The sequence below is a fragment of the Catharus ustulatus genome, chromosome 11 (assembly GCF_009819885.2).
Source record: "Catharus ustulatus isolate bCatUst1 chromosome 11, bCatUst1.pri.v2, whole genome shotgun sequence".
Lineage (NCBI taxonomy): Eukaryota > Metazoa > Chordata > Aves > Passeriformes > Turdidae > Catharus > Catharus ustulatus.
In genome coordinates this window covers 15,097,720-15,113,569 of record NC_046231.1, presented here as the reverse complement: position 1 = coordinate 15,113,569, position 15,850 = coordinate 15,097,720, and the positions used below count along the sequence as shown (strand labels likewise).

The 15,850-nt window shown below is 43.3% G+C and overlaps 1 protein-coding gene across 1 annotated transcript; it reads right to left on the bottom strand.

Moving 5' to 3' along the window:
• Positions 1-2,665: 2,665 nt before the first annotated feature.
• On the bottom strand, positions 2,666-15,710 carry PSME3IP1 (proteasome activator subunit 3 interacting protein 1). Its single transcript, XM_033069891.1, has 7 exons — positions 15,627-15,710; positions 12,608-12,753; positions 12,322-12,420; positions 10,397-10,518; positions 6,498-6,631; positions 4,514-4,578; positions 2,666-3,405 (listed from the first exon to the last, which is right to left on the bottom strand). The coding sequence occupies exons 2-7, from the start codon at positions 12,735-12,737 to the stop codon at positions 3,188-3,190; spliced, it is 768 nt and encodes a 255-aa protein (XP_032925782.1). The 5' UTR covers positions 12,738-12,753; positions 15,627-15,710; the 3' UTR covers positions 2,666-3,187.
• Positions 15,711-15,850: the final 140 nt, after the last annotated feature.

Below are 15,850 nucleotides of genomic sequence, written 5' to 3'. Positions count from 1 at the left end.
GAGTCTCCTAGATGGGAAGGTCTGTCAGCAGTGCTGGGTGTTTGGAGTCACCCTGGCAGGGCCTGTCCTGGTCCCTCAGTTGCTCTGCTGGCCCAGGATCAGCCCCACACTGTCAATGGCAGCAGCCCAGAGGGAGATTTAGTGAAGCTGGAGATCCTGGGGAAGGCAGCATGCCCCTAATGCCTGCCTGAGCTGAGTCTGTGTGCTTGGGAAAACCCAGTGACCCCACAACAAACCATCAAAGGGAGTTTCATGGTTCAGTGCTGCTTCAACTCTAGAATTTTCCAAGTCTGAGTAACAAAAGCTCCCTGCTGCCTGGCAGAAGATGGGCTGGGTAATGAAATCTTGCTCTCCAGCAGCTCCTTTGAGCTGCTCATCAGCAATGCACTAATTGCTGCTTTATGCTGCTCCTAACTAGATTAAGGTCTTTTGAAGCTGAGTATGCTGTTGAATATCCGGCACGGATCACCAGCCCTACTCCAAACTCAAGCAGCCTCGACTTGAGTCTCCTCCCCATTAATGGAAGCTTTTGAGGTGGGAGGTTGCTGTCCCTACATAAAGCCTGTTGCCCTTTTTGCACAAGTGTGTGCTGCTGGTTGTACTCTCTGCTCCAAGCACAGTGCTGGCTGAGACCCCATCCCTTGGGAGAGGTGGGACTGCTCCGAGAAACATTTGCCTTGCAAAACCTCCTGGAAGGGAAAATAAACAACCACCACCACCCTTTTCCAAAGGGAGAAGCAGACTTTGAAGGGTGGCTTGTTTAAAAATAATGCTGTATCCAGCTCAGCTTCCACAAGTCTGTGGCTTTGGAAAAACTTTTTTTTTTTTAAATTTCCATAAGAGAACCTCACACGCAGCTGCAGGAGCTTGTAAGCTCTTCTGCTAGTAGAGTGTTTGTGGGGGTTTGTTGGGTTTTTTTTAACACCTCGCTGAAGCTTTAACAACTAGCACAGACAACAAGCGGTTTATTGAGCTGTCCCTGGGGAGGGGATGAAGCACACACTATGCTTCATGGTTTATTCTTAAAAATAACAAAAAATATGTATCTAAATCCACCAGTGAATGAGAGTTGCTGGAGCCAGCCAAAGCCAGCTCTTAGTCTCCGGCTTTGGCAGCCAGGGGCAAGGTTACTGCCACAGCTGCCCTTTTCAGGTCTGATTTATCCTCCATCACATGCACTCTGCACTTGCCAGCACCTCCCAGGGCACTGGAGTATTTTAATGTCAGATGGCTTCTGATGTACGAAGGTAAATGGGACCAAGGAATGGAGTGAAGAGCTGGGACAGCTCTGCAGTTTGTTTGCACAGGCCAGGCCCTGAGAACAGCAGAGCTGACTCAGACTCAAAGGCATTCCCCAAGTGTCCTGTTCCATTCTTCTAGGAACAGGAGAAAGGCAGAGGGCCCTCACATCTGCTTTTCTTGGATTATGTTTCCTCCTGGCCTTGGATACCCCCTTACACACACCATAATATACACACCATAATATAATATACACACCATAATATAATATACACACCATAATATACACACCATCTCACCTGCAGCCCACCACTGCATTTTCCACAATTGGCTGGAAACTCCCACTATAAATTTCTCTCTAAATCAGGCATTTTGACTGCAGCTGTGCAACATACAACTCAGGAAAATAGCCCTAGCATGCTGACAGCTGGGCCAGGCTGCTCTGACTCTATAGTCAGATTATTGATCTAGTTTAATGCCAGGGAAGAACACCAGCAGTTCTCATACCAACTCCTTGAGGCTCTTGCCCAAGCAACTTTAATAAGAAAACATGTTTGGGTTTTTTTTTTTTGTGCACCACTTCCATTTCATTCCATAGCTCAGTAAGATGAAAGTCATCAAAAGCAAAGCATTAGGGAGGCTGCTACTTATCTTTCACCTAAAAGTGCCATAATTACAGTAGCTAGAGAAGAGGCAGGAGCAACTTGGGAGCAAATACAGGAGGTGCCAGGCAGCCCAGAACAGGGGAGGAATTGCAGTGTGTTTGTAAGGATCTGACTGTGGAGCAGGGCTGTGCAAACACAAAAGGTATTTGGCTAAAATAGCTTCATTATGAGCACAACTCTCCCCATTTCCTTTGGAAAATTCAACACTCAAGCTAAGGTATGAATCCACTACAGGCCTTGTTTGCTCTGCTTTTAGCTCAGCTGCTCCCTCCCAAGTCCCTCAGTGTCACCTCCAGGTAACTGCCCTTTGGCACACACTGACAAGGGTAGTACATGGTGCAGGACTGCACAAAGACACTTCCACCCCTGAGCAGCCCAGCTGAGCTGTTCCAACCCTCCAAACTCCCATCAGCACACTGAGATTAAAAGGAAGGGCCCTCAGCCCTAATTCTGGAATTCTCCAGCCTCTGTCCAGAGGAGTTTGGCTGAACAGAGCTGTCCCACCTGCTATGGATTCATACCCTTCAGGACACTGCTGCTAAAAAACCCTGGTGCTGGAGCAACAGCCTGAGAGCAGAAAAGCCAACTGCAGTTCCTGTGAACTCACTCAGGCCAAGTTTTCCATCAGCACCTCTGCTTTTGTGGGAAACTGACCTACACCTCTTGTGGATGGTGGTTTGAGGGAAGGGCTGGTTGGGTAGAGCACAAATTGATTAATGGAATGAGAACAATTATGAATGGCACAGGCAGAGATAAAAAAATGCATTCAGAACGTCTTTAATCATGTAACACTAAAACTTCTTTACAGTGTCATGGCAATCTACACTTCACCATCTGCTCAAATTTGGTTCTGCCCCCATTTTTCAAATACAGAATAAAAATGACATTTTAAAACAGAACACATGGCTGCTTCTACAAGACTTTACTGCTTCAAGTGATTATTTTTTGCCTGTAAGTCTTGTATAAACTTCTTAAATCAACATAATTCTTTCCATAAGAATTGTAAAAGATAAAGCTCTCTCCTCCATACCCTCAGACCTTTGTGACATGGTTAGGAGTGCCTTCTGCCTTAGGATGGCAGCTTTTCTTCCAGGCTCAGTATGCACCCCAGAAATGGAAAGTTGGGGGTAGGGGGGGGAATAATGAGTTACTTTAGGAGTATCTGAGTGTATTAAAGTTGAGAAGTTAGCTAGAAAGATTATATTTGGGGCAGAAGGATGCAACAAGCATCCATCAGGGCTTTGGAAGATATTCTGCACTACATTACTCACGGAGGGATTTTGTTATGGACCATCAAAGAAACTGTTGCCACGAAAGACAGAAGAGACAATCTTCCCAGTGGAATTGATGGTGCCTTCGCTGTCAGAGCTCGACTCCGAGTCGCTGCTCCCTGAGTAGGCACCCAGGCCAGGCAGGATCCCAATGCACACAGCTGCTGAGGGACAGTGCACTGTGGAGCCTCCCACTGAGCTGCTCCCCAAGGGAACACAGGAGGGTTTTTCTGGAAGAGAGAAATCTCTGTCAAAAATTGGAGTGCAGCAAAAGGGCTTTCAATCAGCCCAGGAACCGCCACGTGTCACTCACCTGCTTTTCCCACATAAGCAGCGGATGATTGCAGGATTTAATTAAAGCATAAGGCAGCTTTATGCTGTAATAAAGCTATTCTGACAGGGAGGACTTGCAACCTCAGGGGATTTTTTTCTTCTCATCACTAGTTTAAGCCCAGCTCTATGCTGGCATTACAGATTTTTTATTCTAAAGTTGTCAGTTTGATGCTTGTCAAGTACCAAACCCACTAAATAAGAATAAATGGCTCTGCTTTGAGTAATTGAGTATTTTTTTGCAATGTAACAGCATAGTTGAGAAAAAGTTTTATTCCATCATTCTGCTAGTCAACATCACCCATCTTCCATGGCTAATTAATTATTTCTGCTGTTCTGAAAGTTTACTGAACAGAAGGAGATTGAGGAAGCGCCTTGGGTTGTCGTTACACAACTGCAGCTCACCCGATTTGTGTCAGAGTATCTTGACAGCAAGTCAATTGCAGCCCTGACAGCTAAAGCTGAAACACAACTTAATTTTTCTTCTAGTTCCCCACAATTTTCTGAAACAAATAGATTTCAGGATGGACTGAATCACTTCATAAAACTGAAGTGGATGGATACAAGTATGCAATGCTGCTGTGAAGAGGAAGGGAATGATCTGTTCTCTGTGTCTCCAGCCCACAGAACACGCATTAGGCTTGAAATGCACCTAAGGACAATTCCATTAGTTATCAGGTTAAACTCTTTCAGATTAATAAACTTCTTGAAGGAAGAGTGTGTGTCTGTGGAGACTTAAGAGCTGTTAGCCAAACGTCTGTCAGGACTGGTTTGGGCAGGGGACATCCTGATACCCTGCAGAGGTTCCCTGCAGCTCTATTTTCCATGAAGGCTGTCAGCACCCACACTTACCATTCTACTGCTTTAAAAGAGAATGTGCCAACCAAAGTCCATGCTGTCTTGCCCAGTGAAGGAACAGAAAAGCAAAGCCTCTATGAGATTTAACCCCAACTCAGTTGCTGTTCAGTGACAGACACCCAGCTTCCCACATGCAGAACATGGACATACCTTGACTCTTTTCGTCGTGGTCAGTATCTAGTTTCAACCTCTTCACACTGTTACCACTATCTGAACTGTGGAAAAAATGAGAAAGTGTCTTGTTCTTCATAAGCAACCACTTAATTACTGTGAAGTCATTGTTACATCTTTGCCTCAAAAACTACAGCAAATGCCAGCAGGGTCCCTGATGACCATCACCACTTCCAAGTGCTGTTAGCTGAGGCTCCTTGAGGAACATGCAGGATCCAAGGAAGTGTCAAGACCTACACTACAAGTTGTTAACCTGGGAAAGGAACACACCTCTAAGAGTCCAAGTCAAACTCCTTGCACAGCAACCTAGAGCTGCTTATTCAGCAGGATGTGCCCCACAGGAGACAGGGAATGACTGAGCTTCAGACACCCACACGACCACAGCCTTGCACATGTGGATGATTACCAGGCTTGCTTCTATGGCTTTTCCCTTGCAGGGCTTCCTTCCCCTCCTTCAAGCATCTGGAAATCCTAAAACTTCTGGAAATCCTGCACCCAGTAAGCCCAGACAGTCTTACAGCAATTCACAGAGCTGCAGTGTCCAGAAAGGATCCAAAGTGCCATTGGGAGAAAGAAACATGACTTGGACTTCTGACTCTTCAGAGCTCTCCCCTGTCACTGCTCAGATTTCCCCCCCACTCCTGCATGTTCCCAATTCTAAGGCATCCACATCAACAAATGCTTCCCAGATTCAGCAGTGATGAACTGATGAAGCATGAGCAATTATTATGCATTAACTCTTTTTGGTCCCCATCAGAACATGCAGTACAGATGAAAGGTTATTCTGTGCTAAGAGCTTTTAATAGTAATACATCCTTTACAGGAAATTACAAAGCTCAGGGAGCAGATGTTGAGCTCATACTACACTTGCTTTGGGCCACTTTGCAATAAAAGATAAGATGGCAAAAATAGACTGCAAAGCAAGTCTGCAATGGCACTGACATGTCAGTTAAGATGCTCTCTTTAAACAGATGCCATCTGCAGACTTCAGAAGTACCATTAAGCACATGCCAGCTCCTTTTCTACATCCTACTGAGTTAAGTCCTATTAGTTACAAGACAAAGACAACATTATTGGCTCCTTGTTATCAGCTCAGGGTTTTTCTTTTCTCCTTTCCAAAACCCAAACTATTACCCAACCCCACAGACATTAGGTGGTAGAAGTGCTTACTTCAGTTTCCAGACATGCAATTAACTGCTGTGCTGGGAGCTAAACATCACCCTACAAGATAAGCTTCTAAAATAATCTCATATTCTCTGAGACGATTCAAACACACTGAATTTTGAGGTGTCAGTAATCATATTAAGTATTAGATGATTCATGTGGGAAATAAGTCTGGTCCCACATGCCTGGTTTCTCCATAACCTGTAGTACACCAGCAGCTGTGTTTGCAGGTCATGATCACAGCAGCAAACACATCACAAATGCAGCTGTCACCTCCCTGGGATGGAAAGGGTGCTGATGTATCAGTGCAAATCACTGGGGAGTTTCTCTGATATCCTCAGGATCAAACTGGTACACAAAGCTCCTCTCTTGTAATCTTGTCTCCCCCATGCTGTCCCCAGCAGCAATTAAAACAATCCATTTTAAACACAGGTAAAATTGGCTGATAAATAAGGCAACCTGAATGAAATTGCCTTCCTGAGATGACACTGGTATCTACAAACAGAGATATAAAATAGATTCCCTCGAACCCCAAGCAGGATTGCCCAAGCCTGGCACTCTAAAATGAAGATCCTACCCACTTGCTTTACACACACTTATCTATTTGATTTGCTTCATGTTTTTCCCCACAGTTTGTGAGAGCCTATAGCAACAAGACTGGTCTTTTCTTATACCTTCCCCCTTTTTTCTTTAGGGCTAAGGTTTACACCTCACTCTCTGGAGGCAGTTTTGGCCTGTCTCCCTTTACACTGCTAACTGGGTTCCGTTCCTCATGAATTTATAGAGGTGTGAAACTAACCTTCTGTGTTTCACAGCTCCTGCCAACAGCTTTGCCTGAGAAAATTTGTTCTTGTTTTCCACTGACTTCATGGGCAATTTCTTCTCAGTTTCCTTCTTTGGGTCCATACTGACTCCCACTTTAGCGAGAGTGCTGTGAATTAAGGGTTAAGGATCAACTGGCAAGGAAGGGGGAGAACAGACATTTCCTCCCTGATATATTTAGCCAGCTCTGCTGACAGCAGCGACCGAAGTTCATTCACATATTCTGTCAAAATAAACTTCTTTGTAATGACATTGAGCTGGTGGCCTCAGCCAAAAGAGAAGATACTTGGCTCTCTGGGGTTGGAGTTCTCTCAGGTATCAGGACCAGCTCTCCCTGTGCAGATGTCCAGGCAGCAGCCTGGGAGCTGCTGTTCTGAGGCTAGAAAGGTGTAACACAAAAGACCCAGCACTCATTAACACATCCACAATCCTGCCTTTCCCTAAAGGCCTTAGAAAAGCAAAAAGGTGAGGCTGGACCAAAACAAACAAACAAACCAAACAGGCAATGCAGTACTGCCCCTTCTATGGGGATCAACACATTTGTAATTCAAATTTGCTGCTCCACACTCTAATCCTGACCAGAAAAGCTAAGTAGCAATATCTGCACTCACTTCCACTTCTCAAATCCTTTTTGCTGAGCCCAGCAGATTTCAGCCTAGCATTTTTTTGTGTTTGGTCTTTAGCATTCTACCTTATCAGCTCATCTCTCTGTAAGGACCACAAGGCTTCCACTGCTGGGCTGAGCACCAATCCCAAGAGAAAGGAGACACTGATAAGGGGAATTGTGGTCCAAGAGTCACACAAAAAAGACTACAACTGCTCAGAAAAGCTAAGTAGATTAAAACAGTGTTAGCAAGGTGGAATGCAGCTGAAACCTACAGTGAAGTGGAGAAGCTTAAACAGGTTCTCAGATGGGATAAGGAGCTGGGTCTGTTTGTTAGGGCACACTCTGCACACACCGAACACATCTTGTGTGATAAAATCTGTCAAAAACCCTGTTTGTACATGAGGTGCCAGGAGAGTCACACAAAATTCTGCAAAAATTTTAACTGCAATGGCAAAGGCAAACTAACCTAGTTTAAAAGCATGTTTAGAAACTCAAATCTAGTGCTCTAACAGTTTCTCCTCTGACTACAGTTCCACAAGCTGGAGTTTTACAGGTGCCCCAGCCACTGCAGACCTATATTGGATAGTGAATTTCACATTGATGGCCCATATATTTGAAGCCATAGCTTTTTTTTCCCCGCACTGAACATCTGAAAACCAAAAACTCAGACTTTGCTTTGAAGTGACATTCAATCTCCAATCACTTCACCAACAGGAATGTTCAGATGCCATTTATTATTTGATTTTCCTAAGGATACAGCAGTAATCCAGACTTACTTCAACCAAAAGTCCTCTCAGCCCAAACCACTGTTCAATTTTATCTATTTTTGAGATGGCACAGGAGTGCCATCCTGTGGCTGTCTGAAGTCATCTGAAAGCACCTTGTTCTGAACACAATTTGATTTCCACACACTGCAGTGTTCAAGTGCCACATTTAGGTCCTTCACCTTGTTATATTCAAAGGAACTCAAAGGCTTTTCTTTTAAAGGACACCAAACTGCAGGCTTTTAGCTTCCATCCAGGATGGCATTCTCCTAAAACTCCTCAACTAGAAAGGCACAGCACATTTTTAGTAGGTATTTTATACATCCTGCTGTCATTAGCAAATGTAATGCTATACCCAGCCAAGAAGTGTTCCCTCTCAGGAAGACAACATTAGAAACAAATCTCTCAATTTTAAATATCAGCTGCACTAAACAAGCTGTCCTTCAGTAAAGCAGCTTCTTGGAGGGGGACTGTTCCTACATTAAGATAGCAGTGAAGACAAGATGCTCTAGTTCTCAAATACTTCTTGGAAATGGCTTAAAAAATACTTGTAAATCTTTATCTGAACAGGGGAGTCTGGATAAGGTAAGGAACAAACAAACCTAGTTGTTCATGGAGGAGAAAGAAAAATTCCTATTCATCCATCCATATGAATTTCTTATACTCAAGTGTACATTAAAATATTCCAAGGCATATTTATCCTGAAGATGTATAATTTTGTGATTGCTCAACCTGAAAAATCAAGGAAAAAAAAAATCTCTGTAGTTGAATATTGACGCAGTTTTTATCATTAAATTAATGCCTCTGGGTAGCTTCAATTAGATGCTATACCAGGAAAAAGAGTAAATAATGAAATCCATTGTGTTGACATTCCTCTTATTAATTTGGAAAAGCACTTAAACAGTAGCTATAGATGCAGCACAGCGCTTTTTGTCACTGCAGTAACAAACCAGTAGCAACAACCTGCAGAGGCAAAAAACACTTTTGCATTTCAGAATACCAAAATTTTCAAATACAAGTCATTTTGCTCTGAGGTTGTTTGAAATATTATGGTTAAATAAAAAAAATTTAAAAAGGAAATTAAATGGGCAACACTTTTGATTTTCTCAAGAGATTCCTCCACCCCATCAGCAGTAAGTTCTACAGTTAAATTTTTATGGCAAGACTTCAGAGCCACCAATATTACTAAGAGTGCAAAGACTGAGGTAAGATGGCTTGTACAACTTGATCAGGCTGTTTAGGGATCTGTGTGTTATGTGGTTAATTCAAGGCAACTTAAGATTCCCTCAGGGCTGGTATGGCTCACCCCAGATGTATGTGACATAACAAGAGCTGTCAGCTGCTCCCACAGCACAGTCACACTGCACAGCCCTGGTTCAGCCAGCCCCGCAAGCAACCATCACTGAAACTAAATATATCCCATGAATATCCCAAGATTACACCCAGCAAATCAAGAAAACACTCCAAATCCATCAGCTAACTGCAGCTTATTTCTGAAGTTAAAAAAAATGCATCAGGATTGCTTTTTCATAAATGCATTTCTGAGTTTGAGATGCTCTTCACGGGACGCACGCTCCAAATTGTAAATCATTGACTAACACAGGACAAGACTAATCTTTGTAGTATCAGCACTATTCATTTTATTTGCTGACTGGTCTGGCCACCTCCTTGTGTCTACAAGTTCTTCCATTTATACTAAAGCTTCTCTAAGAACTTGTGTTTTGTTCACCCATAACTCAAAAGCAATGGAGACAAGGAAACATCAGATTCTGCATAGGTTCACTAAACCTCAAAAAAGCAACATTTTGCTCAGCACAGAAATTCTCAAAGCATTCCAACCTCCCTTGACTGGCACTAATTAAAGAGGAAAAGTATCCTATATTTTCTAGCATATCTACAAGAAAATTAGGCATTTAATTTGGCAATTAATTTGGCAGCAAAGCCAAACTGTCCTGCCCTTAGTCCTGCCTACAAGTGTGTATTACCTAAAGGAGCTGCCAGAAGAAAGTCTGCACAGATGTATTTAATTTCTCATCCTGCAGTATCAGCAAGGGAGAAAGTATCTAATACTCCAAGAAGAGTAACAGAGAGCAATCACCTTATTTCAAACAGGTATGTTAAAATCAGGCAGTTAAAAAAAAAAAACACATGCAATTTTCCATAAGACGACAAAAGCAAAAGATTAGGAATAATAGACTCGTTTTTCTTTATGTTCTCTTTCTCTTTTTTGTGATGGTATTTCATGACCTCAATAACAGGAAAAAAACAAACCACAACCAAACCCCAAAACAATGAAGAGGGGAGAAGGAAAGAAAAGTATCAAAGAAATGGGATTGAGGGGGGAATATCAAACATTGCAGTGGTCTATCAAAGCTACAATGAAACCGATAAACCTTGAAAGTGTAAAAAGCATTTTTATAAAAAGAATGTCGACTGTGAGAACAAACTGCAGCCCACTCTTACCCTCCTCTAGGTAACCACCAGCCATTTTAGTGCAAAGGATATTCTGTATTCATTTAGTTCTTTCAGCTCTTCTTCCCTCCGTTGCTTTTCTAGTAGCTCTTGCTGCCGAGAAACCTCATCAAGGAAATGCGTCTCATCTTCATCTAATCCTCTTACCATATTTTCTGAAGAAAGAAAGAAGAAATTTGTTGGTTTCAGACACCAAGTCCAAGTCTGTCTCCTCCAAATGTTCTTAAATCAACCAATAACTAAAAAAAAATCACACTGCTTCTTCCCTCAAAAATCTTGTCTCAAAAGAGGAAGTGCATTTTCTTAGAACAAACTATTCCAACCTAATTAGTTTTTAGCACCTGTTCAAAATTTTTTAAAAAGTAGAAGCAAGACAACTCCTAATTTCCAAATAAAAAACCAAATTCTTTCTAAACATGCTACCCTACTTTAAGGAAAGTACATGCTAGTGTAGCAGGAAGTTTTTATTTCCTGTTCTGCAAATGTTCAGTGCCTCTTGAGCAAATGATTTCATTAGAGTGACAATAAACAGTATGTTTTAGAAAGACCAAATCTTGCTGTTTGTAGTCATGAGAGATCTTAGCCCAAACATCACCTTTAGTCTTCATTAAAGTTTAATTCCATAGGATTTTTAGGCTTTTATATGAAATCACCATATTTTTAATCTTTACCCACATAGGCAAGCCCTAATCACTTTAAGGGCAAACTAGGAAATCCATTTGTACCGATAATTCGCAAGCTTGTGTCTGACAGAAAAGCTCTAGAAATCAATTATTATTTGAGGTTACTTTATAAAAGTCAATCCCTGCTCCTTCCAACTCATGCAGAGCTCATTCATAAATCTTTAAACAGTAACTTGTAGCAGTCACTATTACTGCTGAGGGCCCCTTCAGAGAGCAAAACTAGTGAAACATGGGACATTATTTGAAGCAAGTGACATGAATTAATTTCATTTTCTGCCTGCCTCATCTGCAAACTAAGAGGAGTAGCCACTGAGGTCCTTTGAGCTGAGGTTTTATTGAGGTTCCTCCCAGGCACTCTGCAGCAGGTTTTGTTCTCCAGGTTAGCTGGTATCTGATATTCTGCTGTGGTTGCCTTAAAAGCAGAATTGGGTTTACTTCTCAGGGCTACTTTCCATTCCAGTACTTGGATTACCAAAGGGTGTTGCAGATCTAATATAAATGGGCAAGAAAAACTATTCATTTAGACAGTTATTAGAAGCCCTTCCCATTCAGGCTGACAGCAGTCAATTTTTGGGTGGTTCCTTGGGCAACAGTTGCTTAGTCATGTTACCAAAAATGACTGGGATCAAAAGTTCACTTAAGTTTACTAGAAACTCTCTGGGTGGAAAAAATCCTGTAGGTCCAGCTGGAGACTTTAATGCATGAATGCAGCTATCTGTATCTGTATTTTCAAAAGGCTTTTCTATAAAACCAGAAATTCAAACATCAATAGAAATTAGGTTTCCATTTCATTAGAAGAGTCAAAATCGACTTTTGAAGAATCAAACCAAATCATAATCTTAAATCTCAAATCACTTTTAGTCCAATAATTATGGCTTGCAAATGTAATAGCTGCTCTAACAGGACTTTAATTGATTCAAGCATGTATTAAAGCATGAGTTCATTAGTCACAAAACCACAATACATTTCCACTTTTTCATGGATCGCTATCAAGTTTGTTTGGGGTTTTTTTTTTCTTTTATATGCAATATAAGATCAGTATTCAACACTTTACAGGCATGCAGCTTGATAACTGCAAACACTTTTTGAGTTTTGCATGTGTGTAGTGCTGCCTCAGTGTCCAGAAGGTATTCCTTTAAAAATCCAGGATTTCAATAATACTCTCCTGAAGCCTTCCCTCTCAGAGAGGGACACAAGACACACAGACATGTCCTTTACTCAGAAGTTGTGCACAGCTGTTGCACACAACACATGCAGTTTGCTGCTGGTGCTTACTGAATTTAAATTGCTCCTCAAACTCCTGCTGCTTCTTTTCTCTCTGTTCCTGGAGCCTTTCATACAAGGACCGTGGGTCATAGGCCTCCTCTGGGCATTCTGAAAGGAACAAATCAGGAAGGGAGAGCACATGTCAGAAACACCAAACCACCAACCGCTCGGTTCCTTCACGTAAAAACCTTTTAAATTACAGAAAATAAAAAGCCATTACTTTTTATTTCTGTTTTGCACAAAAGTGAAAAATTCTCAGGTCTTTTTCCTGTGGTTGCTAACATTTAGCCCATACCTTTTGGGTCCTCAGGTTTTCGGACCTTTTCCCATTCCTCTTGCCTCCTCTTTCGCCGCTCCTCTAGCTCTGCTTCAGACACAAACCTCTTGTTAATCACGAGGTCAGCAGTTCCATCTGCCCCATCCATTGTGGAATAGTGTCCCCTAAAAACACAACAGGCAAAAAACATCAGGAGTCTGATTATGCTTGTCAGTGAGTGAAACATTATTAAATCTCCTGAAAAACAGACCTGCTGCCCTTATAATAACTTCAGTTCTCTAAAGAACACTGCACAGTAAGCACTGACTGAGACACAAACTCACTGCATAACTGCTAAGACTAGTAAGCATCATCTATTACTCCTTCTTTACCCTTTTTTCATAATTATGTCTTTCCTGCTAGTTGTCTGTCTCAGGCTGTTTTTCTGAAAGTCATGTTTTAATGGATTTACTTTACTTAAATAAATAATTTTTTTAAAAATTAAACACCCTCAGCTACACTCTCATCCTTTTATTTGTTCCTCCACATAAATTCTGAAGAGAGATAAAGTGATGGCAAAACATCAAATCCCAAATTCTTTTTGCCCAACCTATAAAAATGTGAGGAAGCTTGCCTGTTTTCAGTTGTTGAACACGTGTATTTAGAAGTGATTAACAGTGAGATTTCAGAAATTAGCAACTGTTCTGGTTTTGGCTGGGACAGAGACAAACTTTTTAGTAAGTGGTACAGCTCTGTGGTTTGGATTTGGTGTGACAATAACATTGATAACACTCTTGCAGTTTTAGCCTGAGTCAAGGTCTCCTCAGTGTCTCCGGCTCTGCCAGTGAGGAGCTACACAAGGAGCTGTGAGTGAGCATGGCCAGGACAGCCCTGGCTGTCCTGAACTGGCCAAAGGGATATTCCACAGAATCATGACCACAGAACACTGTGCCTGATATAGAAACTGGGGGGACCTGCACGGGAGGTCAAGAGATGAGTGAGAGGGAATTCCCTGGCTAAAGCAGAGTTGGGGTTAGAAAACGAGCAACACTTTCCCTGGAGAGAGCACAGCCCCTTCCCACACAGTGCAGCCACCCTCTGCTTCAGGATTTCAGTATCAGGTGCAAGATGGAGATGCTCCAACAAGGAAGCTCAGTTTCTTGACACCTGTAAGCTCAGGATGAAACAAACTGCTTCTGTAAGTCCTAGGTGTCTCCTTTCAGAATTATTCTGCCAGCTCCATGCTACACAATGAAGCCCTAATGCCTTTCAAGGCTGTACATCAAAACTGTACACAGAAGTGCAACATAAAAAAGAAAAAACAGAAACAAAAACAACACACAGAGCTGCTCATTTAAAGACATGCAAAGATAACTTTTTCCTACTTTATTATCTCTCTGGTATATCAGCAGCAAGGTAAGGACTGCAGATGACTGCTCACAGTTCTGCCAAGTACTATTCATTTGGGATCTCAACCTGTCTGCATTTCAGCACAGAAGAGATCCCAGAACAGTGACTCTTCCAAGGAGAAAGGGATGCAGTAACCCAAATAAGGGAAGAAACCTGTTTATCATCCTTCCTTCACACCACAAGGAATCAGTTCTGTAGGAATTCCCGAAATCCTTACAAAAACTGATACTTTTGTGTGGTATTGCTTGTAACAAAAATGAAAAAAAAAGGTCTCAGGAGAAATCCAGGTTACAGCACTAGACAAATATTTGTTACAGCAGGATGCATTCTTAAGGTTAGCATTATTAAAACAAGTTAAGACAAAAGAATTCTCTTAAGAGCTGGGGACAGGAAGGATACATACAGGGCTGCAGATTCTCTTTTTCAAACTTTTCTTTCTATCTTTTCCAATATCTAACAAAAAAATCCACCCTAAGACAAGTCCACCTTCCAGAAAGCATGGAACACTTGCTCTTTGAGTGTAATTTCTGAAGGTGGTTCAAGCTGGAAACCTACAGGGAAGATAAAAATTGAATCTCACTGCTGAATACACATCCTGATCACAAGGCCAGCTTTCCTATCCAAGTGCTGCATAAACAATATAATTTGTTGCTCCACTTGTGTCATCTCAACCTATATATTTACAGAGAAAACAAAAGGTTCTAATACAATGCTGACAGAAATTAATAAAAGCAAACTCAGAGAGAGGGGTTCTGCAAGAACACAGTATTCTCTGGGGACTAAAAGCCTTCAGCAGCAAACCCCCGGGTCAGTCAAACAACGTATTTTAAGATACATGAAGTGGATTAAGGTTTAACTATGGCCTGAGATGCAGTAAAAAGGGAAAAGAGATGTGGGGGGGAAAAACCCATTCCATTAAAGATCACTTGCACTTACAAAGTTTGCTAATCTTGCTGGATTCTTTGCTCTCTCCCATCTGAAGCAAACACACACAAACCAGACCCGACAAAAAACATGCCCTTGGCAACTTCTCCCGATTTATCTATGTTTGCATCTGGTGACTGTATTCTAGGGCTCTGCTGTCACTGCAAATGACAAAAGTTTGCCACAATTGTTGCAGGTTTTTACGACAGCAGATGGTAACACCCCCAGGATCAAAAAACCTCCTAAAAATCATAACCCGTGACACCACTCGGGCTGGAACAGATGTAGAGCAGCGACGGTGTCTTGGCTACCGGAGTGCACCTTCCAATCCATTCAGCCCTCATTAAATACCAAACACAACTTACCTGCCCATTCCATCACCCCTCCACTGCTCCAGCTGGGGCAGCGCACCCCGCACCACATCGAGCAAGGCTCTGAGTGCCGAGCCTGGAGCGCCCCGGACACGGAGGGGATGAATCGCTCCCCAGCAGCCCCGGGTGTGCCGGGCTCGATCTGCTCCGAGTCCTCAGTGCCGCCTCCTCTCCCACCTTCCCTGCAGCTCCTCGTCCCGGGAGCGGCCCCCGGCCCGCCGCCCGCGCGGGGCCCAGGCCCGGCCCTCTTCACCCCCACACCCGAAGGGCCCGGCGGCCCGGCCACGGCCGCTATCCCCGCCCCCGAGCGCTTCCTCCGGCCCCACTGCCCCTAGCCCGCCCCCGGCACGTACCGCGGCCCCTCACAGCGAGCGGCACCGCCGGGCCCGCAGCGTCGCCATTGACCCCGCTCCTCTCCGCCGGCCGCCCCGCCCCTTCCGCCCGCCGCAGCCAACCCAGCGAGCCCTTCCTTGGGCGGCCCCGCCCTCGCGGCAGCCAATCCCCGCCGCGCTTACGGCGAGCGGAGCGGCGCGCGGAGCGGGCGGGGGTTGGCCGCAGGGATGACGTCACGGCGGCT